Genomic DNA, 22494 nt, shown 5'->3' on the forward strand with positions numbered 1-22494 from the left:
CATATATTTGTGGTATGAGGCATGTGACTCACTTACATTTCAAACAGCAAAACAGATCCTATTAGAGAATCGCACTACATTGTCGCAGTGAGTTACAAAAATAGGACAAATTAGTGTGTTTGTGGGCGTGCATCACACTTTTTTGTTTTGTTTTTACAAAGTGGACCATAGGCATAATTTTCATCTACAGGGAGCGGAAGTCAGAGCACTGAAAAATAGCTAGAAGAAAAAAAATCTAAAAACAAAACTATATATATATATATAGGGAGAGAGAGAGAGCGATGATAGTATGATTGTTGACATAAAACAAACAACCAAAACACTATTATTGCCATTATAATTATTATTAATAAAACTAATAATTGTTTATGTTTTATTTGTACATCTTATTCGCATTTTTAATGCCAGAGTTAGTGCGGCTGTTTTCTCTGCCAGCAGGGGTGATCTGATTGTATGACAGAGGTGTAACATAGTTATACGATGTGTCTTGATTGCCACCCATGTTAAGGAGCAGAGAAGCAGCAGTGGCATCGGAAATGGACTGTACCAAGAAGGAGAGGGGAGGTTAGGGGAATCCAGGCTGGGTTTATGTCATTAAAATCTAGTTTAGAGAATAAGAACATCGTTGCTGATGTTTAATGTGACAACACCCGCACATCTGGCATGTAAGTCAAGGAATAGCACTTTTTCTCCCTTGGTGTCGTCTTCTGAATTTCCACTCTCCTCTCTCGGGCACCCCTCCGGTGAGAGCCGCGGCGTCTGAGCGTTGGTAGGGACTGTCATCCTGCCTGGCTGCCCGGTTTTTTGGAGAGGAGAAGTTGGCAGAGGGATGTTCCTGCGATGATGGCGCTGCAGCTTAAGAGCGGGGATGCCGCGTACTACCAGAGTGCAGAATACTGCAGAAACTACACTTCGCCGCCTGTCAGCTACGGTGACAGCAGCCATTATCTCGCACGATTGCCAGGTAAGGGGAGGCTGGTCCAGACAGGACCTGCCCTCTGACTGTCAGCAGTTCTCATGCGCATATGTGCGAGGATGGAGAAAAATCTAATCGGAGACATTTGCATATGATAGCGAGGATGTTTAAGCCGGTTGCCCTGATGCTACTGTCATCATCTTAATGTCATACCGGCGGGTGTGAGGAGGGGGTACACGAGCCACCATTCTGTTCAGGTTGTAGAGCATGGATGCTGCGATGCAAAATCTGAGGTTGTCGATACTCTTGTAGCCTCTCGCACTACAGGAGAGCTCCGATTCGCTTCATCCACGAACACTCCAGGTTTGAAATATGCGAAACCTTAATGTAATGCTTAGTTTTCTATCTCGAGCACCGCTGTCTGTGAGAACAAGCGAAATAATCGCTGTGGTCCCTTTACTTGAGTCGCTGCACAGCTGATGGTGACATGTGGCAATTATACGGAAAGTGTTTCTTCCCTGGACCTGCAAAGTCGCTGTAATAGCGGGCTTTGCTGGCTGGTTTTAGGGGACTCGAGGTCAGTGTCTGTCATAGATGATGAAGATTACCGCATGAGAATGATCAACCCACTTGGTAATATCCGTGTCATCAAACAGTGACTTGTCATATTCAGTTAAGGTTCTCAGTCATGGTGAAAATGTCACAGTGAATTCACGTTGCAGTAATGCATGAATGTAGGTGGATCTGAGGGTGTAAAAGTACCCCATCAATGGGACAGCCACAGGAAAAAAAGAATAAGTACCATTTTCATGCATCAGCCCGCTAAGTGATGAAAAATAAGAAGAAATAAAGAAATAGACATTTTGTGTGCCTTTCTCTGTGAATGGTTTTTCATTTTAATAATGCTGCCACTTTTAACTTTTAACTTTGGTACTGTTATTATTGTCAATGTTTCTATGTTACTGACTAAATGTTTTATCAGTTACCAAAGCCAATAATAACACTTGCAGCCAGAAATATGCACATGCTTCCCAGCAAGATGTTTTGAAATTATGATAGTTATCTTCTATGAGATAGAATGGACACTAATCAATATAGTAGTAGCAACTTAATGGATTGGCCATGTGACTGTGAGTCTTTAAAGGCAAATAACACTGACATGTTAGATATTGGACCACTGGATCATTCTATTAACATAAAGTCTTCTAGTAGTAGTGATAGCTGAATGATATTCAAATTGTGACTGCGGCTGATATATAAAAATGGACCTGAGGCTTTATTGTAATGGTACAGTGGGTAAATTGCAAAGTACAGTAAGACGTATCTGGTCTTTGCTGCATATACTCTTGCTTGTCCAGTGCCCAGTGAAGCAGATGGAATAAGTGCAGGAGGCATGCGCTTCTCATTGCTCTATAATTGATGTGACACATCACAGAACGACAAGAGAAACTCTAGAGAAAATGAACACTTGGCCTATTTAGAGATTCTCGGTGGAGGCCATCAGATTCTCAGGCTCTAAGACAGGAGATTTCTTTTGTTTTTTGCTTCTAAACCAAGAACTTTTGAGTCGAGCTCAAAAAAAAAATCGTAAGTGACTGAATCGTGAGTAACTTCCGATTTAGTTTTAAGTCATTTCTGAAAATTACTTTTCAGACTTTGAGAACAACATTGTCAGAAAATTGTGAGGATTACAACACTTTCACCTTGTATTTTGGCCTTTAGAGTAATGCTATATAAGCTTGGTTTTGAATGTGTCATCTAAAAAGCCTCAAATGCAAAACCACAAATGTTTTTTGACTTTGCAGCAAGGTCCACTGCTGTAGATGTTTGAATATGGTCCGCGGCTCTGAGGACTGCACTATGTGGGTGCAGATCTGGGTCTAAGGAAAGAAGCAAGCTCACCTTGACCTATCTAGCTCACAGGAAAACTACAGAAAGGCAAAAGAGCCAAAATAAAAGCACAGTTGGACAATGTTTGGATTTTTGGGTTTTTTTCCCTTATAACTCTGTTCACGTGTGCTAAATGAGGAGCAAAAAACAACACTTGAAATGCAGGTTGGTTTTTATGCCATCTTTGTGTGATCATCTTCCTTGCTTGAGCATCATAACTGTGCTCAGTTTCCTTCAAAGCAATCAATCATTGCCTACAGTCCATCTGCCTAGGATCATAATAGGACATTAAACTAAGTAGATGCTGATTTTGGCTTCACACTTTGGAACAAAAACAAGAGATCAAGCAAAAACAAAAATGAAAAAAAAAACAACAACGACACAGATCAAGGCAAAATATGAACAAATGGATTTAATGTTAGTGTGTGACATACACAGCAGTTGTAGATGGCTCTGTTGGTCATTGTGTTCTCTGTACTTTCAGAGAAGGACGCATTAATTGAGCTGAAAATGCCAACAAGCGCAAGGAGTGTGTGGAAAAAATACAAAAATAAAGCTGTTTGATGTTTTTATTTCTCAAGTTCAAGAACAGATTGACTGTAAGTGCTTCGAAACGTGACCGTGTTTTAAGATTTTAATGATGGAGCCTGAGGAGTGAGAGGCTTCAAGTTACAAATGTACAGAGGTGTTAAAGGTCTCTCTGACTAGCAGAGGGACTGAAGTGCAGACGAAGAAAAGACTTGCAATTATGGTGATTGTGTAAAAAGACTGTTTAGACACTGCTCTGTAGCAAACAGATGGAGATTCACCGACAAGCACATAGCCCAGTTACATTAATCTAGAAGAATATGCCGCATAATGAGATCTTACACAAAACTGTCGTGCCAAAAATAGTTTCTTTGCGCTGTGTGTGTGTGTGGGGGGGGGGGGGGGGGGGGGCATGTGATATCAGACCAAACCATCAGAAAACTGTGTTAAAATTTTGGGATCTTTTAATGATTGTAATGTATAATTTGCAGAGATCCACAGAGGAGACCAAAACAATTTTTCCTCAAAAAACTGACCTCCTTGTAAAGTTATTTTGCAAGTTAACGTGTCATTCTTGGAGGCAGTGATGGTAGAGCTGCAACATCTTTGGGCTTATCTTATATTTTTAACTGGTATACAGTAAATGCAAAGCATGTGGTTAAATGCTCAAACTACTGTGTGGTGGCACGCTGTGTTCCCTGAATTGTTTAATGACCCGAGAAAAAAGGTCAGCCGTCCTGTGGTGGGGGTTTCTGGGTTGCTGCTGTTTCACTCAGCGATCCGGGGCTCTCTTGAGGCTGCTGCCAACAAGGCCAATGCTGTCATATGCAATTGGTGCGATTAACGAACATCGCCGGGCATTGGTGTTTCATGTAGTTTAATATACTATACTGCTCTCATCCAACGTCACCAGTGAAAATATGATCATCTGAAGCATAAACTATCAAGAATGTTTTTGTTTTTCTATGTGAAGGGTTTTGGGACCACTTTTAATCTTTTAATTGCTAAAACATTAATTTTATTATCGTTGTAACATTAATAACAGATTTTCCTGTTGTATTTTTCCGTCTTTGCTCTCAAGGCTCCATTTGCTGTGTTGATCTTTGCAATGCACTTTAAGTATGAGTTGGATTTTTCTGGCAATGAAGCATTATTGTTCTGTTAACTGTCTATTTACTGACTCACATTTGTGTTAACCACCTCTACTCCCGTTTACTACAAATGAATTAGTGTTGATGCTCTCAATGGATGCCTGGGAATACCTCTGCAGGGTGCTCCAAAAACAGCACCGTGAACCTTTCATGAGGTGAAAACATGTAAGGTCAATATGTTGTGACTGTATACAAAGCTTAATTACACACAGCTGCAAAATGAACTTACTGTATGTTACTGTCCTCTGGCATTTTGCTTGCGAGCTTGCTCGCCTCTCCTTTGCATGGTGAAGATGGTGAGTTCAAATACAGCAAATCCTCACAATCTCAGATGGAAAACTGCAAACATTTTCCTGTTTACAAAATGATTCCACATTGCAGAGGGACAGCATTACTGCAACAAGTTAAATGTCCCTGAACAGGCTGACTGCGTTTTGAATATAAAAACCTGTTACAAACTAGCTGCTATCACAGGTACAACACACTTGTGGCCAGGTGGTCGCAGCAGATGGCCGCCCCTCCCTGAGCCTGGTTCTGCCGGAGGTTTCTTACTGTTAAAAGGGAGTTTTTCCTTCCCACTGTTGCCAAAGTGCTTGCTCATAGGGGGTCATATAATTGTTGGGTTTTTCTCTGTATCTATTATTGTAGGATCTACTGTACAATATAAAGCGTCCTGAGGCGACTGCCGTTGTGATTTGGCGCTATATATATAAATTTGAATTGAATTGAATTATTAAAGTAGCAGCCAATGTGCTCATGAGCCATCTCCCTTCAAATCTTTTGGCCAATCCCAGCAACAATCCCACCGCACTTTTTCCAGAAACTGCATGGTCTAGGTTTCCATCTTAATGTGTGGGGCACAACACCCAGTTCTGCTCGCTCTTCCAGAGTCTCATCTTGCAGTTGACGACACTATAGTAAGGTCAGTGACTTGTCTAGCATACCTTTCTCCTGAGGTCAGCCAGGCCAGGTGACAGATGGGCAGCTAGACATATTGGACAGACAGACTGACAGTGAGCAGCAGTCGGAAACACAAACAGCCAGGGATGTTATTTTGGGTGCATGATTCACTTCTATCGGGCGTCCGATTGGATGATGAAAGCTTCCAGCACAGTGAATTTTGACACAGCTGTTGGCCTATTACTGACCTGACAATATAGGGGAAAGCACTGACACACACACATGCAAACACACACTGATATATTATATTACTAATATTATGATACTGGAGCATCAAAAGAGAACAAACTGAAATTAGTGCCGCACCATTACTAATATCATCCCTTTTTTATTATTATTTTTTCATGTAGCACTTACATAGTTGTTCCCAGCCTTCACACACACACTCACACTGTATCAGCTTATCCAAGTAGTCACACTTCAGACTGTATTTTACTGTCGCTGCCTCTGTCTGTGTGTGTGCAAACAGATGTGTATGTAATGTCCTGTTTGCATGACCGCAGGCACTGCAACTCAGACTACTCTTTCTGGTGCCCACTGAAATGTGAAGCTCCTCTGTCCGAGAATGTGTTTCTGTTTGGTAATTTCTCTCCAGCCTTGAGGCTATAGACGTATGTACTGTAGTCACTGAGTTCCCTCACACTGTATGTTTGATGACTGGTCAGTCAACAGTATCTCCTTAAAAGGACTCTTCTACATTCATTTACTTAAATAAAATGGAGATCATATTTCCAAATAAGTGGCATTTCGATGATTTTGCATATGTTTTGTCTTTTACAAAGAATTTTCTTTTTAAACAACTGGCTCAAAATCATACCAGGTGTAAAAGCTTTCCACTACAGCTCCTGCAAATTTACCACGTGCGACAGAAAGAAAAAAAAAAAACACAAATGCTTTTCTGAAATATAAGCAGTAACATTCTTCAGAGTGTATTTTGATGCAGAACAAGATCACAGCCATCACAGTAGCTCTTTGAGGCTGTACTAAGGCACAGCAGCCTTTTGAGCAAAATGATACCATCAGCAGGCCAACATGCTCACAATGGAATTGTTAAAATGCTGATGTATAGCAAGTACAGTTTTCCCTGCGTACAGTGTTTGTTTATAGCTGCATTTGGTCATAAACTAAAGAACTGGACAAACAGAAAGCTCAATATAATAATGGTAAAAATCCAGTAGAATCATAAACTGGTTTACAGTTCACACAAACAGGAACATGATTATCTGAACCTAGTGTTGTGGAAGGCCTTTTTGTAGTTTTTTCACACGCTTTACTCACAAGAAAATGTCATGGTGTTGTTCAAAGAAAAGAGAGCAAATTACCATTAGTCAGTCAGTGGGATACATTAGCTGATGACTGAACAGAAAGTTGTGATGATCCATTCATCCATCACAACTTGTCTAACTTGGGGCCTCGGGGCTAGAGCCAATCCCACGGAGACGGAGCACAGCGGAGACAATTTACCAGTCTATCACATATGGAGACACGAGCCATCCATTCAGTCACAAACACAATTCCTGCTTGAATATAGTAAAACAGACAAGTGCCTAAAAGCCAATAAGGCTATTAAACATTAATGGAAAGAAGTTGCATAAAATATAGAGTGCATGTAAGTGACTGTATTTTTTCATTAATGTCTGCCTTCGTCATCACTGATATCCTCATCAAGGTCACTGAATTTGCTTATAGGAGGTGTCTTTGTTTTCTAATATCTGTGTTTATGTGTGTAATGCAGACCTGAGTGTATTGCTTCTAATGTACCCAGGTCCAGAAACCATGTTGAAGCCTCCCCTGAGTCTCTTCAGCCATCCCCAGCAGCCTTTCCAACACATGGATTCTTTACATCAGTTGGGACCTCCGCCAATGGCACCTGCACACCCTCTTGGTCCACCACCCATTGCCCCCGCTCAATCTATTGGACCTCCAACTATGGCTCATGGCCAGAGTCTAGGCCCGCCTCCCATAAATGCACCTCATACATTAAGGCCTCCTCCCATTACCCCGCCACACACTTTAGGCCCCCCTCCAATGCCTCCAGGTCAGTCATTGGGGCCTCCACCAATGGCACACACCCTGGGTCCCCCACCAGTAGATCACACACAAGCAATAGTGCCTCCAACCATGGACCTTACACAGCAGCTGGGGCCTCCACATATGAACCCTGCACAAGCACTGGTGCCTCCACCTGTAGTGGCACCAACAGCAGGTCGATTTCCCCTCCCTCCCAGTCCCTTGTCCTCATCTCCTGCTCCCGGCCCTGACCCTTCACAGATGCCCCCAAGGCCCCTAGGACCAGCCCTCATCCCAGCTACAGTGCCCAGCCTCATCTGCGGTCCACTCCCAGGCCAGGCAGCCCCAACCAGTGAGCAGCCCCAGGATGAGGGCTCCTCGCTGGGGACAGAGGAGCAGGAGGACTCTCTGGGACTAGAAGAACTGTGTAAACCGCTGTACTGTAAACTCTGCAACGTTACCCTCAACTCTGCTCAGCAGGCACAGGCTCACTACCAGGTCAGCTGAAAGCCAAATTCAGACATGCAGAATAGCACAGAAAAACATGTGAAGAATCAAATAAAATCAACATCTCATATCTTTCTTTGAAGGGAAAGAACCACAGTAAAAAGCTACGAAATTTCTATGCTGGCAGTCAGCAGCCACCGGCCATCAGGATCCCAGAAGCCTTTGAGACTGCGGGCCAGACGGCCCTGAGCTCAGGGTCCAGCGACAGTGACGCAGGCAGGCAGGTAAGGCCTGAATTTAAGAAGTAGTACCAGCCTACCTTAATGCTACAGTGTTAGCTTAGGAGGTGGGTGTGCTGTTGCTGAAGTGGCCTCTCGGATGATGGCTGTCACTTGCTCTGAGGAGGTGGTAGAGAACTGCATAGTCACTCTGTTTCATTTAAACAGCAGACACTCAAAGCATCCACTCACCACTGTACACTCAATCCCTGCTTTTTAAAAGTCTATTTATTCGAAGTAACCAGTGAAATTTTTTTAATATGTTTGCTAATAAAATAACAATCTTTCTGACAAAAAATAGCATAACTCATAGCTTCCATTAGGCTTTACTTTCATTTTAAAGGCAATGAGTTCTTCCTCCTGCTGAAATGGAACATTTCTTTCCTTGTTTTCACAGTGTTTACTCCAAATCTCCTCTCACCACAAACACTGTGCTACTTTGTCCTGTCTCTGCAGGCGCTGTATAAGGGGGCGCCCAGGGTCATCTTGGCCACAGAGAATGACTATTGTAAATTGTGCGACGCTTCCTTCAGTTCACCAGCAGTTGCGCAGGCCCACTACCAGGGCAAGAACCATGCCAAGAAACTACGGCTGGCTGAGGCCCAACAGAACGCGAGTACCATGTAGGTTTGGGTGAAGACATGTTGGCTTTATTGGACAGAGATTTCATCCTTACTGTGTTTTACGCAGGCATAATGGAGTGGAGGCCCACTACAGACAATACCTTGTTCAGCATTAGCTGAAAAAGAAATATAGCAATTGCAATCAGATATACATTGCATTGCACAAATATCTTGAGCCATCCATCGTTTCTTTACAATTTGCTAGAAAATTGGTATAATAAAACAGTATATAAGCAAAAGCAGTTTCTATTATTTCCAAAAAGCATGCAGCTGAATATTTTGTATGACCACCTTTATTTTGCAACACAGTCTGAACTCTCTTTCTCTCAAACTTCAGGAATAGTTCTCTTGGCTTCTTAAAGGACATTCAAAGCTCTTCTTTGGATGTTGGCTGCCTTTTAGTCTGCTCTCTGTCAACATCATCCCACACTGTTCACTAATGTTGAGGCTCTGGGTAAACTAGTCTATGATTGACAGTCTTCCATTGTGAGTTTCTTTTCAAAGGTGTGCCTTTACTGCATTAGCAGTGTGCTTGGGATCATTGTCGTGCTGAAAAATGAAGCCGTTGCCAATCAGATGCTTTCCAGATGGTGCTGTGTGGTGAATCAAAGTCTGACCAAACTTTTCTGTGGTCATCACACTGATGGATGAAAACATCCATTTTGACAAGATCCTGCACCACTGGCTGAATTTCAGCCCCAAACCATGACAGAACCTCCACTGTGTTTTACAGATGGATGTTGTACCTCTTTCCTCACCTCGCTGTAGATATTATCAACATTTGAACCAAACATTTCACATCTGGAATCATAACTCCAACAGGCCTGTTGATAATTACTTTAAGTCCAGTTCTTGTGTAATTTGGTATACCTCAGTCTTTTCTCACTGTTTCCCTTCTTTAAAACAACTTCAGCCACCCTTCCACTGAGATCATTTCTGATTAGGCCTAATTCATCTGCTGTTGATAGCTCTTTTTTATGCCTGCCCATTTTTTTAGTCCTCCACTTGTTCAGTTTCCTTAGCTGTTTTCTGTTGATCGCACTTTTGGAATCACTGCGTTGCTACAAAATTACTATTTTATTATTTCAAACTGTGTTATCTTTGGCAGTTTTAATAGATTCAACTAAAGAGATAAGAACAAATTATGTGTTTTTACAACAGGCAGCTAGACCAAAGTCAACTTACCAAAGACAAATTTGGTAAGTTGTCTGTTATGTATGGACATAACACTGGCTTGTCCCTAGAGTTAGGTCCCTTTTTTATGCTTGAATGATTCATAGGTCAGTGTTAGGTGGCTTACAAAACAAACAAACAAAAAACATTCCCCTGAAAATGGTCAGGTACAAGAATTGGACTGAAAATGAGTGAAAAAGCAGCCTAGGAAAGAAAAGCCTTGCAAGACCAAGCCTGTAGAACACAGGTATGGAACTCCGCACGATCTGATATCCTCGTTGGTGTTGTTCCCAGATCATCATACTAAAGGTTGTTCCAGGATCAACATTGCAAGTGACCAATCAGAATGTTGTGATGTCATACTTTTGCGACTTTGGGAAAAACCGGCGTAAAATAAAAAACTGTACTTAAGCTGCGAGAAACCACCTTTGTCCGCCGATCAACGGACCCTAACCCTGACCCTAACCCTAACCCTTTAATAAACGCTAAGCAGAATTGATATTGTCCTTGCAACATTGGAATTTCATAAATGCACGAATGGGTTGGTGCGCAAAAGAATAACGTCACAATAATGTGATTGGTCACTTGCAATGTTGAACCTGGAACAACATTTTCATGATGATCTGGGAACAACACCAACACGACGATATCAGATCATCCATGGAACTCCATACCTTGAGGCCTCGAGGGCTGCTGTCCTGCTTGTTTTCCAACTAACCTGCCCTTTTAGCTTCTTATTGGCAAAGCACACCTGATCCAGGTATTCAGCAGCAGTAGGGCAGGGATATCTCAAAAACAAGCAGGATGCTGGCCCTAGAGAAAATAACATGGAACATCTTAGAGAGATGAGGGGTGACTCAGGGCTTTGGCAAAATACGCCACGTTTCAAGCTAGCCATGTTGACATTACATGTGATATGGAACCAACAACTGTTGACTCTAGCTTTGCCTGTTACAGGGAAAGCAGCAATGAGACAACTCCAAGAAGGAACAGGAAAGATGGCAGTGAGTACCGGCTAGTGAAAAACCGTCGCAGCCCACAAGTACCCGCTTCCATGCCAGGTAAGATAAGAAAATTAAATGCTAATTAAAAAGGCATCAGCACAATTTAAAGATAACTATCAAAAGTCATCTGATAAAATCTTCATTTAAGTGGCATTGTTGTAGCTATCTCGGTCTGTAAAATGCAAAGAAATGCAAGAGATTTTGTCCTATTCCACGTCTATTCAAAGGCTGCAAACTAGCAAAGCAAATCCTGAAGTTATTTAATGAATTGACCAATTATTTGTCTGGCTATTGAGGGTCATGTCTGTTATTGTGTTATCTTAAGCGGTGGTTGGAAAATACGTCACTACAAACAAGCTATATTCAGCAGTCCTAGAATAAATGTCACCTGTTCATACACAGCGGCTTGAGGACCAATCAGCAGTAAACTTGGCTGTTTCTTTAATGATCTTATATTCTTTTATTTGAGTTATTGGTTGTGTCTTCAAACAACTCTATTTGATGCACACTAGCTTTTGAAATTGGTCTTTTTATGCGGCATAAAATGTGATAAACACATAATCTTGTCTGTGTATGGTACCTACCCCGAGAGGCCACTGTTCAAAATGCCAATGTATCTTCTAAAAGCTGATTTTGTACTTGCAAACACCCCAACAGTCTTTCTAAAGAGATATAGCGAATGCTGTAAAATCCTTTTCTTAGGTCTAGACCTGTTCCCTATACTGATAATTCATGTTAAAGCAGCTTTCATGACCCGTAGTCATTTTCAGCAGCCTTTGAGGGCAGTGTCTGTTTGCTGAGTCAGTGTGGAAACTGTCAAAAAAAACTAAATGATGTCACAGATAGGAGTTATTCTCCTAAAGCTCTCTCATGTCATTGGATTTTCTACCGTTTTTGGTGCACCCACCTACTTATGTCCAGTGCATGACCCTTACATGGTCACACGTTTTATCGGCCGGTGTTTTTTCTTTCTTTAAGGCTGAATGTTCTTCTATAATTATTATTTAACTGTGGTTTGTGTTTGTGTGAGTGTCTGCTTTCACCATCGTGTACATGTGTGAAACAGATACAGAGTAAGGTAATGTCAGACTTTCTGCTGACGTCAAGCTACCATCTCTTTCTGCACGTGTCTGTTTCCTATTCTGTCTTTCCACACACATAAGCACCTGCACTTCAGCTCGAGATAAAACAAGATAAATCACAAGTCATACAGTAAAGCAAATCCCTCTTAGTCTCCCACTGACACGCTCTTCCACAGGCAAAAAAAAAAAAAAAAAAAATCTGCTGATTCAATCAGTTTTCTTGATGGACAATCCCTAAAATAGCTTCTCTCTGTCATTCTGTCTTTTTTATCTCTCTCTCTGTCTCTCCATTTTCTTCTCCTTTTTCTGTGTTGTTAAAACACAAGCAACACTCTGTTTCCAGTGTTCATCATGTAATCATAGACACCTTTCAGCTTTTCTTTCTGTACACATTTGTGTACATTTATCACACACACAGCACTCATACACACATGGGTCTGGGATGCATTTTTATCACTGAACAACAGAAAAAAACCAAACACTGCGGATTAATTCATTCAACTACAATATCAGTAACATTTTATATGAAGTTAAAAGTCGAAGACTTAACAGATAAATTTAAGACAGTAAAATGCTGGCATTTTCCTATGCCCATTTCATTTTTTCAATGTACAATTATAGCAGCATCCAGACGTGGCAAAGCTACACATGTTCTGCACTTAAGTATTAGTACAGATATTAATGTTAAAAATACTCCAGTAAAAGTTGAACGAACAGGATTATCTTTCACGTGTTTCGGTTTAGGCTCAAATCGGTTTGATGTTTGAAGGTCCGCAGTGTGATATAATAACTCCACCCAAATCTGTCAGCAATGAGCAATGAGCCTGTTTTGAAAATGTAAGCAGCAGAAAGTACAGATATTTGTTTAAAAAGGGCATAAAAGTCAAAAGTAGTCATATAAATAAATACTCAAGTAAAGTATGGATACCTGAAAATTCTACATAAGTACAGTAACAAAGTATTTGTACTTCTGGCAGCATCTACTCTTACCAGTAGTATTTTATAAAAAGATAAGAGTCATAGTCAAGAAATGCTAGCATTTCCTAATAATGAGGGAGGGGAATCCTAATAGTTTTGATGGGTTTTTTGGTTAGAAATGAGCAAAAAAAAAGAAAAAAAAAAAGTGAAGGAATTGTGAGATGTCCTATGTTCAGTCCATCCTTTAACCTGAATCAAAAATGTAAACTTTATTGTGGTGCATCTAACCAGTCACAATTATAGGTAAGTGTACTGTCAACAGAGGGAGTGATTTTACAAAGAAACTATACTCTGAGAAAAGCTACAGTATTAATAAAGTTTAGCTTATTTGAAGTCTGGTAGGAAAGCCAACACAAATGCTTACTGTGTACTTTTTAATATCACAGCTCTGTCATTAAGAAACAGGAGGATCTGATTAAAGAAATAATCAACAGAATTCAAATGTAGGCTTAGTCTATGTGCAGGTACAAATAGGTGCCCTGTTTCAGGGTCAGATGTTACTGCTTATAAAATAAAAATGTAAAATTGTTTGCATCATCTAAAAATGTGTTTTCATTACTGCTCATCGGGGTAATGTAGACCATTAAAACATTTTAGTTCCAGGAATGATGAGGCTGTCTTACAGCGAACTGATCTGTAAGTGTGCAGTGGTTTCTTACCCAGTGAGCTCTAGTATGAAACATACTGTAACCATCACTGGAGCAAGTTAGGCTGAAAGTATAAGTTACCATGCTGGTACGTGCCAGCGAGATGTAACCCACCTTTGTCCATGTTATTCTAGTGCTAGGATGGGTTTCTTCTGGGAGCTTTAGTATTTCATTAAAGATGTTCTAGGTTGATTCTCATCTCATTTTGCCACTTTATAAGGCACTAGTTGAAACCTAAAGTTGGAGCCTTGGCACTGTATTGTGACTTCCCTCTGCAATAAAACATCTCTTAAAAATAACAGTTAGCAGCCATCCATCTCATCTCTGTAATCTCTCTTTCTCTCCCTCAGGGCCGTACTACAACCCCAGACCGAGGCAGCGCATCCCCCGGGACTTGGCCATGTGCGTGACTCCCAGCGGACAGTTCTACTGCTCCATGTGCAACTGCGGAGCCGAGCAGGAGACGGACTTCAGGCAGCATTTGGAGAGCAAGCAGCACAAAGCAAAAGTGTCGGAGCTAAGATACCGCCATGAGATGGAGAACCTCGGCTACAGCTAAGAGACACAAGAGGGGAAGGGAAGAGAACATGTAAAGAGTACAAGAACGCAGAGCAGGAAACTGAAAATACTGCCATACTTTTGAAGAGCATATTTAGTGGAGTAATTACATCAAGATCTTTTTGCACTTTATTTGGTGTATGGATTAAACATATAATCTTTCAATTTGATAGGAAATATATAAATAGAGGTGGCTGGTTGTGGCTCAGGTGGTAGATCAGATTGTCCACAAAGTGCAGGCTTGACAGTTTGATCCCTATTTCCTGATAGACAGCCCAGCTTTTCGTGTCACATCTGCTCTGATACAGGAGGCTAAAATTGGATTCCATTAATCCTTGTATTGCTCTAGAAAGTGTGTATTTAATCAGCTCATAACATGCAGAGGAAATTGTAGATTTTTAATCTTAAAACTTTGAACAAAAAAAAAAAAAAATCTGTTTTCTAGCCACAGAATCGGACTACATTTTTAAGCCATTATCCTTTCTTATACTTTCTGCTCCAGTTCCTCCAAAGCTTTAAGTGGGTTACATTCTGACTCAGGGCACAGGTAAATGCAAAAGAAATGCAAAGAAATCTGAAAGAGGGGAAATCAGGGTTTTGTTTTTTTGGCAGAAAGTCAGGTGGACATGAGAGGAGGCTTAAGAAGCCTCAGCGAAGACAAAGATACGCAGAAAGCTTGAAAAGTACAAAAATGCAGAGAAGGTTGAGTGACGGGGCAATTACTTTATGTTACAAAAACTTGGGAAAACAACTACTAAGTTTTAGTTTGAGATGATTTTTTAAACTCTTACGAGTCATTTAGCCCTGCAGGTATTTTTTATAGGTCCTGCAGCAGGGACTGCAGGGGAAAACTTACAACCACAGAGCCACACGGGACACAAATTCAGCATCTTTACAACCAAACAGATGTAATAAAATCCAAAGCACTACTTGCTAATTTAAAAAAAAAAGCACAATGAACTTCACCTAATGAAACAGTGTTATATGAAACTGTGAGCCTTAGCTGACTTCTTACTTGTCCTGAGGTGTGTATCAGGCTGAAGGCTCTTGCGAGCCTTGCTGGTGCCTTTGGAGGAAGTTAGGCTAAAGAGTAAGCTTTGGCTAGCCATTTTGGCAATATAGTAAAAAACCAGTCTGTCACATTGATTGGATTTTTCTGTATTCACAAATGTTATGTAAATATTCTTAATATTGCATTATAGATGTAAATAGACTATAGTAGACATGAATCCTATTGATTATTTGATCAGTGTTAGCTCACCATCTCTTGTAAACTCTCATAATCTATTTAACAACTATCAGGAATCTTGTAAGTGTGCACTGAGTGAATGTCTTCTTTTTTGAGCACTGTATGTTTGTGTGTGGATTTCACTGTGGGCCCTCCGTACCACTTTGGATGGCGCCTTTGTAAGTAACTCTGGTACCGTCAGTTCTGGTTAAAAAGCTGCTAGTCTCATCGTTTTTACTTTGGAAGGAAGGAGAACAGAGTGCCAGCAGAGGCCGGCCCTAAGAGCGAAACATGCTTTGATGACGAGAACAAGACAAAATTTTCCTCTTGAAAAACGCTCAAACGCGCAAACGCTTTCAAACCAAACGCACTTAACTCTAAACTTCTAATTGACTCGCAAATTGCAGCGCTCCTGGATGTTTCTGCTTGTGAGACATGTCATTTAATACTCCCAGTCTTGATTCCCAGAGGGGACGTAAGCAGGTTTTACTGCAGTGTGTGCAACGACTGCTAAATAGTAACATGGACTGTGCCGCAATGTTTTTTTTGTGTTGCTTTGGCCTGTTTGTGTTGCTTTTTCCATATACGAGGAGATCCAGCTGTGTTCCTGTGTTTAGCCCGTTCTGGAAAAAAAAAAGTTATATAATTGAAGTTAAATTGGATTAACTGTTCCAGTTTAATGGTCCTGAGCTGAACACAGCAAGTTGTCACAAGGCATTCAAAGTCTATAGTCACATTTAAAATTGCTAAAATAAAAAAAATTTAAAAAGTACTAATAAAACGAGTCTTTTATGCTGATCTTCGCTACAGATATCAATGATAGTGAAGGGGTCACAAAATGTACATATTCAAACAGAAAAGCTTGTCATTCAAAGCCTTTCTTACTAATCCTTTAAAATAGAACGGTGCTTTTCCCCCCATTGTAACAGAAAAAGATTATCATCTGTTCAAAAATCAATAATTTGTTATTGAAAAGAGAAGAAAAACCTTCCCTTTAAATCTGCTTTTGCGGGAAAAAAACCATTCCTCAGTAATTAAATCAGTCTGATCAGTTCATATAATTAGATGAGCTGGAAAGCGGAATTGAAAGCAGCATCCTGGCCTTCTCTTTGCTCGGCTTTGTTTGCTGCAGGGAGAGGCAGCTGCTCACATCTTATATTTGTCTCCAGAGCACAAATACACACACTTGACCACACACTAGGATGCTCGGGAGAATAGCACTGTGAGAACAAAGCGCTGTGGCATTTTTGGGGATTAAAACACAACAGCAAGGCAGAGCTAGAGGGACGTACAAGCAGAAGGCATTCAAAATAAAGTGCTCGCCTGTTTATTAGCCCACCTTGCCGCACAGTTTAATGAAACAGGAACAAAAAGCCGTGGGTGAGCTAGTCTTGCGCGTTGAGGCAGAGTTGCAGTCTGTTAATAGCTCTCCTCCTCCTAGAAATAACACGCTTTGTCTTACATGAAAGCGCTGGGAGCATTACCTTTTATTACGCTGACAGGCTCTTGGACTCAAAATGAGAGTCACACTCCAGTGCAGCTATTGAACACCTTCTGCAAGTGCAGGAAATGATAAGCTGGAGAAAACGAGGAGATCACAGGAAGCTAGTGGGCTCCTACAAATACAGCCTAAAGATCCAGACAGAAATGTTCATAGTGGAGCGTTTGGACCCCTTTCTGTGATAATTCCACCTGTTTTGTGGCTTTTTACCACTTAACATGAGGCACTGATATTTAATATTTCCTTGTTTGATAGTAAGTTTGTCGCGTAACTTCTCTATAAATGCTGCCCATTTACCATAAATTTAAATGGCAAGTGGGCAGCATTATTTGTAACTCACACAACCTATTGATGACATTAAAAAACATTAAACGCAACCTGTCTTTGTGCCACACACCAGCAAAGTATCAGCTGCCATCAAGATGCCCCAGAAATCCCTGGTCTGTGTCAAAACCAACACAAAGTGAAGTACTGGTTGTTTCTGGGGGGATCATGTGGCTCTCACAGGGATGTAGAGGTGAATTCTTTGACGGATAAGGATTGGTATCATGGCGCTATTACGCACATACTGTTGTTATTCTGCATCTTATTCATTAACTTTACATTAACCCATGGTCACACAATCAAGTTAATTTCATGTGGGCTGTAGGCTACCAGCATACGTGACACACGTGGGTCAGTGGCAGGTGAACTAGTGGAAAACTGCATATTGGCGGCACGTCGCATATCGCCGATCTCTGTCGTTTTTTCCCCCACAAAGATGACATTTGATGACCTTCCCTTCATGTTGAGTTTTGACACCTCAGTGTACATCAGGAAAGACGTGGTTGATGACCATTAGAACAGTTTGCAGGTTTTTCCAAAGGTAGCTGCACAGGCAGAGACCACCATCACTAACCTCTGATGCACATCCAGTCATGTTGTTCTATAAGCAGTCCTGAAATTTGACAGAAAGAGCTTCAGGTAGGCTTCTAAGGGATAAATAAAATGTCACAACAGTTGTGATTTGGCACTATATAAACAAACAAACTTAAACTGAACTGAATTGAATTTAAATCTTGGAGCTAATGTTTAATTTGTTCTGGCAGAATGCGTCTGCCATCCCCCAACTTTCAAATAGATTTCCTCTTGTCTGTGCCAGTCCAATTACAGCCGGTTATCAACTACAGGGCGAGTTTGATGCACCGACTCACCCCTCTGAACGCTGTAATCACTTTACATTTTTCCCTCAACATGACGCCACACGTTGCTCTGAGTGTTTACAGGTCTAATTGCATCCAGGAGCATTGAAACAGACTAATTTGCATAAGCGCACGTCGTAGGTGATGCCAGGCTAATTATCTAGTATTGTAGAAAGGTTGGCGTTAGCTCCAGGTTCAAAGGGCAGCGTGCACAGGAAATAATAGGAAACAATCTGTGTCAGTGTGCACGCACCGATCGATATGTCACACGAGTCGGGCCTCAAGAGGATTTACAAGGACTTAAAGTGTTTGTAATCAACATTTGATTCTAAAACGTCTGTTTTCTTTTCAAGAGCTTAAAAAAATGACAAAATTATTGTGTAGCAGGAAAATCTCAGAAGCAGAAGGGTCTTGCTGAAAATAAACGATTAAGCCTGAAAAAACGTGGCAAACACAATTTGCACTTAATGAGCTGAAACACAGCAGCCCACCAGTTAAGTGCTCCTTTTATACAAGACTATTTTTGGAAGGATATTGTAGCGCTGAAACGTTTTTATGTTGTTTTTTTTGTTGTTTGTCTTTTGGGGTTTTTGCATCAGAGGATTTCTATTAATTGGACAAATGTTTCACACAGACAATGGCCAAAAACGTAAATAAATAAAAGCACTGTGGGAAATAAATGTATTTACATCAACATATGTCCATTAACCGGTACAAATTATTTAAATTGGACTGTTTAGTTATTATTTAGTATGTTAATGTGCAACAGTTCAAATATCTGGGGCACTGTATCCATTTCTATTCTATGTTTACTTGTTAGAAACTATAGAGAATGTGAGTACAATATACTTAATAATTATTGGTTTCACTTATCTATTTGCGGCTCTACTTCAGCAGCACAGGTTAATAAGTTAAATTTCAGTGCTTCGCAGTAAATGACAGAGTGTGTTACGTATCGCACTGTATAAAATGTATCTGGTTTATTTTGTGCATGAGTACATTCATACCTAATAACTGTTAAGATCTTTCTACCACAGGCTGAGACTATAAGGCTGCTGTTCAGGAGTATTTAATGAAGTTTACACAGCTGGTTGTTTGGAAATGTCTGTGTGCTGTGAGGAATCTGCAAAATGGTACTGGAAAAAAAAAATCCCACGTTTGCAGGGAATATAAAAATACACTGATGTTTATTTAGAAAATGTGTTCTACCATATGTTGTTTAGTTCAAGTGAAGACTTTGTTGTCATTATTTGCCTCTAATGAACTCCTATGCTAAAATCTACGAGGTGAGAAGCCGAAGCTGTTGCAAATGTGTGTGATATTTGTCATTTCTGTGTTTTATCCATGCGCTGGACTGTTGGACTGAGCAGATGAGGGTAGATGGGCAACACTGTGCGGTTAGGTAGAAACCCTTGACTCAAATTCTGCTTTTCATGCTGAATTATATGGTGGCCCCCCTATATGGAAAAGATAAACTTTATAAGATTTTATATATATATATATATATATATATATATATATATATATATATATATATATCTTATAAAGTTTGTATCTGTCTTGAAATGAAAAGCATACAAGAGTGAAAACAGATATAAGATCCCTAGAAAAATTATATAAATGAAACTTCTATGTTTTGGATACTTCCTAAAACAATATATGAAAGTGGCCACTTTTATGTGTAAATCATATAAGCCGTATATGATTCACTATATGAAGTAGGCCACATCTGATGAAGTTTTTTCTATTTCTTTTCCATATGGGCCAGAAAGGTCAAATGCCCTGCAAGTTAGGAAAACACCGGCAAATAGAAAAAAAATGATACAAAAGCACACAAAACACACAAATGTTGAATAAAACACTAATAGAAAAAAAATGTAACAATTCACAACGGAAGTGTTTTTGGGAAGACAAGAACATGACCGAAGATCTGAAGAAGTGACAGAAATCAGAAACATGTGAAAGACTGCACTGAGACCTGTTTACAAGAAGTGAAGGATTCTTATGAGGGAGAAAAAGATCCAAGTAATGTGTGTTTAATTGAATGACTCATATAACACTGTAGCTGCATGTTTGCTATTAGCTTTTATTGCTAGCTCGTCACTTCTGCAGTTGGTCCATCACGTTATTGTCTCCTCAAAACCCCTTCAAACTGCTTCCCCCTTTTTAGTTAAGGTTTTGCTGCTTTTTTTTCTATTTCCTTAGTGTTTTCTTTGGTTTTACTGATGCGACTGCAGAATTAGGTGAACTGGAGTGTCTAATTTTAAAGACACCATGTTAATGGGCACAGAAAAGTGAAGGACGTCACCATAAACGCTAAAAGGTTTGCTCAGGTCAGGTCAGGTCTGGTGTCTGGATAGAACTAGATCCAAATGGCTTACCATGATCTGAAACACTTTTTCAGTTTAGCTACACATACAGGCACACAGTCGGGATTAGTTAGCCTTGCTCACCAGTGGTACTACGCCGTTGATTTTCAAATGAGGGCAACAAACACATAATAAGGATTCTTCACAAAACATGAGAGACATTTCTACTTGTTTTTACAGCTGGATTTCCAGAGACAGTAAAGGTTTTGTGAGTGCTTTTTTTTAAAAACTTTCATTCTGAGACTTTGATTCAACTCTTGTGTCTGTGCTATAGATCCAAGAGGTAATTAAATTAGCCCAACATACAAACAGCTCCCCAGGCTCTGTTCAAAGCTCTGTAACCCAACACCTCTAAAACTCACTGATTACTACATACACACACGCTGCTGTGCACACAGTCTCCTTCATGTTTTTTGTGATTTTAGACTGACTTATGTAGTGGAACTACATTTTTGCCAAACTACTTTTAATCACAGTTTTCTGCAGCTCTCTGCTCTGTCGGCTTCCTAACAGCTCACGCTGACAGCACTCTGAGCACACACCAGTTCAAGATTGTGGTTACAGCCCATAACTCCCAATGAAACCACACACAGTTAAGGGTCTTTCTTGACCTTTAGCTGTTGTAAGCCTTGGGGAAAACTTATTTTTAAGAAGATCTTTCACAGATTTTTCACAAGCAATCTGTTACCACAGAATAAACCTCAGCTTACTTACGTTTAAGCACTGGCACAATATCCAAACTCTAGAAGTTGCCAGAAAAGGTGGCATCTGTTAACCAGTAAAGTTTAAAGTTACTGATAGGTAGATGTTAGAGCAGGGGTGGGCAATTCCAGGCCCAGAGGGCCGGTGTCCTGCAGGTTTTAGATCTCACCTTGGGTCATCACACCTGAATCACATGATTAGTTCGTTACCAAGCCTCGGGAGAACTTCAGGACATGTTGAGGAGCTAATTTAGCCATTTAAATCAGCTGTGTTGGTTCAAGGACACATCTAAAACCTGCAGGGACAACGGCCCTCGAGGCCTGGAGTTGCCCGCCCCTGTGTTAGAGGTTTTAGAGACAGGATAACCATTTGGCTGTATTTTCAACCCTTTAAGATAAGCTCCTGGTATCAGCTTCAATTCTGTCACCCAGATGTGCCAGTTTTTTAAATGTTCTGATGAAACTCTCAGCCAGAAAGCGAGCAAACATATTTCCCCAAATCCTAGCATTGCCCAGATGTCTTGTATGTTCCCTTCCATTACCATATTAGTTTTTTAATAATTAAAATAGGTTAGGCTTGCCTCAGTCATAAGTGTATGTATCCTGACGGATTCAGTCTCATGCACTGGCAGAATTCAGGACCCCCCCCCAACACCTTCAATTACAGTGTGGGGTCCCCCAAACCTCCCATAATGCTCCTGTAATCTCCTTGAAAGGCTCAGCATACTTTTAGTGCCTCTGAACAGTGTTGCCAATATACCACTGACTGACTGACTAAATGGATGCCTGAACAACTTGTGTGTGTGTGTGTGCGTTGGGGGGTGGGGGGTGGGGGGGGAGTTCTGAATAAATGTGGCGATCACTATAATGGATCTAAGCTAATAATTATTACAGTGATTTCGTGTCTCAAGCTTTCTCTTCCACGACCCAGCTCCTGCTGCTCCAGGGGAAATAAATGTTCTGTTAGTTGATGCTGTTATTGACTCACAGGGAGAAGACGCTCCTCCGTAGCCTAGTTTCCACTGCACTGATAACCAGGCCTTACTCACTATCCTTGATATTACTTCTGCCAGGAAAGCTATTTCTGTGCCCCTGGTATTGTTTATCTGTCAGCGGGATATCACAAAAAAAGTATGAACAGATTGCCGGAAATGTGGTGCACAAGCCGTTAGCACAAGTCGTTAGCTTTCATCAAGGATGGGATGGCTCTTTCATCTGTTCGTTCTTTTGTTTTTTGTTTTTCTTTAAACTGTTATAATGATTTATAAA

General features: G+C 40.7%; 1 protein-coding gene across 1 annotated transcript; it reads left to right on the forward strand.

The window, feature by feature from the left end:
* The first annotated feature begins 540 nt into the window (after positions 1-540).
* zmat3 (zinc finger, matrin-type 3) lies at positions 541-19454 on the forward strand. Its single transcript, XM_085137549.1, has 6 exons — positions 541-964; positions 7211-7953; positions 8046-8186; positions 8637-8803; positions 10934-11037; positions 14038-19454. The coding sequence occupies exons 1-6, from the start codon at positions 841-843 to the stop codon at positions 14244-14246; spliced, it is 1488 nt and encodes a 495-aa protein (XP_084993675.1). The 5' UTR covers positions 541-840; the 3' UTR covers positions 14247-19454.
* The last annotated feature ends 3040 nt before the right edge of the window (positions 19455-22494 follow it).

This window comes from Neolamprologus multifasciatus, chromosome 17 (assembly GCF_963576455.1).
Source record: "Neolamprologus multifasciatus chromosome 17, fNeoMul1.2, whole genome shotgun sequence".
Classification (NCBI taxonomy): domain Eukaryota; kingdom Metazoa; phylum Chordata; class Actinopteri; order Cichliformes; family Cichlidae; genus Neolamprologus; species Neolamprologus multifasciatus.

Bases quoted from the DNA above. Each gene is read 5' to 3' on its own strand.
- zmat3 (XM_085137549.1), top strand. From the start codon at position 841: ATGATGGCGCTGCAGCTTAAGAGCGGGGATGCCGCGTACTACCAGAGT. The intron at 7,954-8,045 runs GTCAGCTGAAAG...CTTTCTTTGAAG, and splicing joins AGGCACAGGCTCACTACCAG to GGAAAGAACCACAGTAAAAA. The intron at 11,038-14,037 runs GTAAGATAAGAA...TCTCTCCCTCAG, and splicing joins AGTACCCGCTTCCATGCCAG to GGCCGTACTACAACCCCAGA.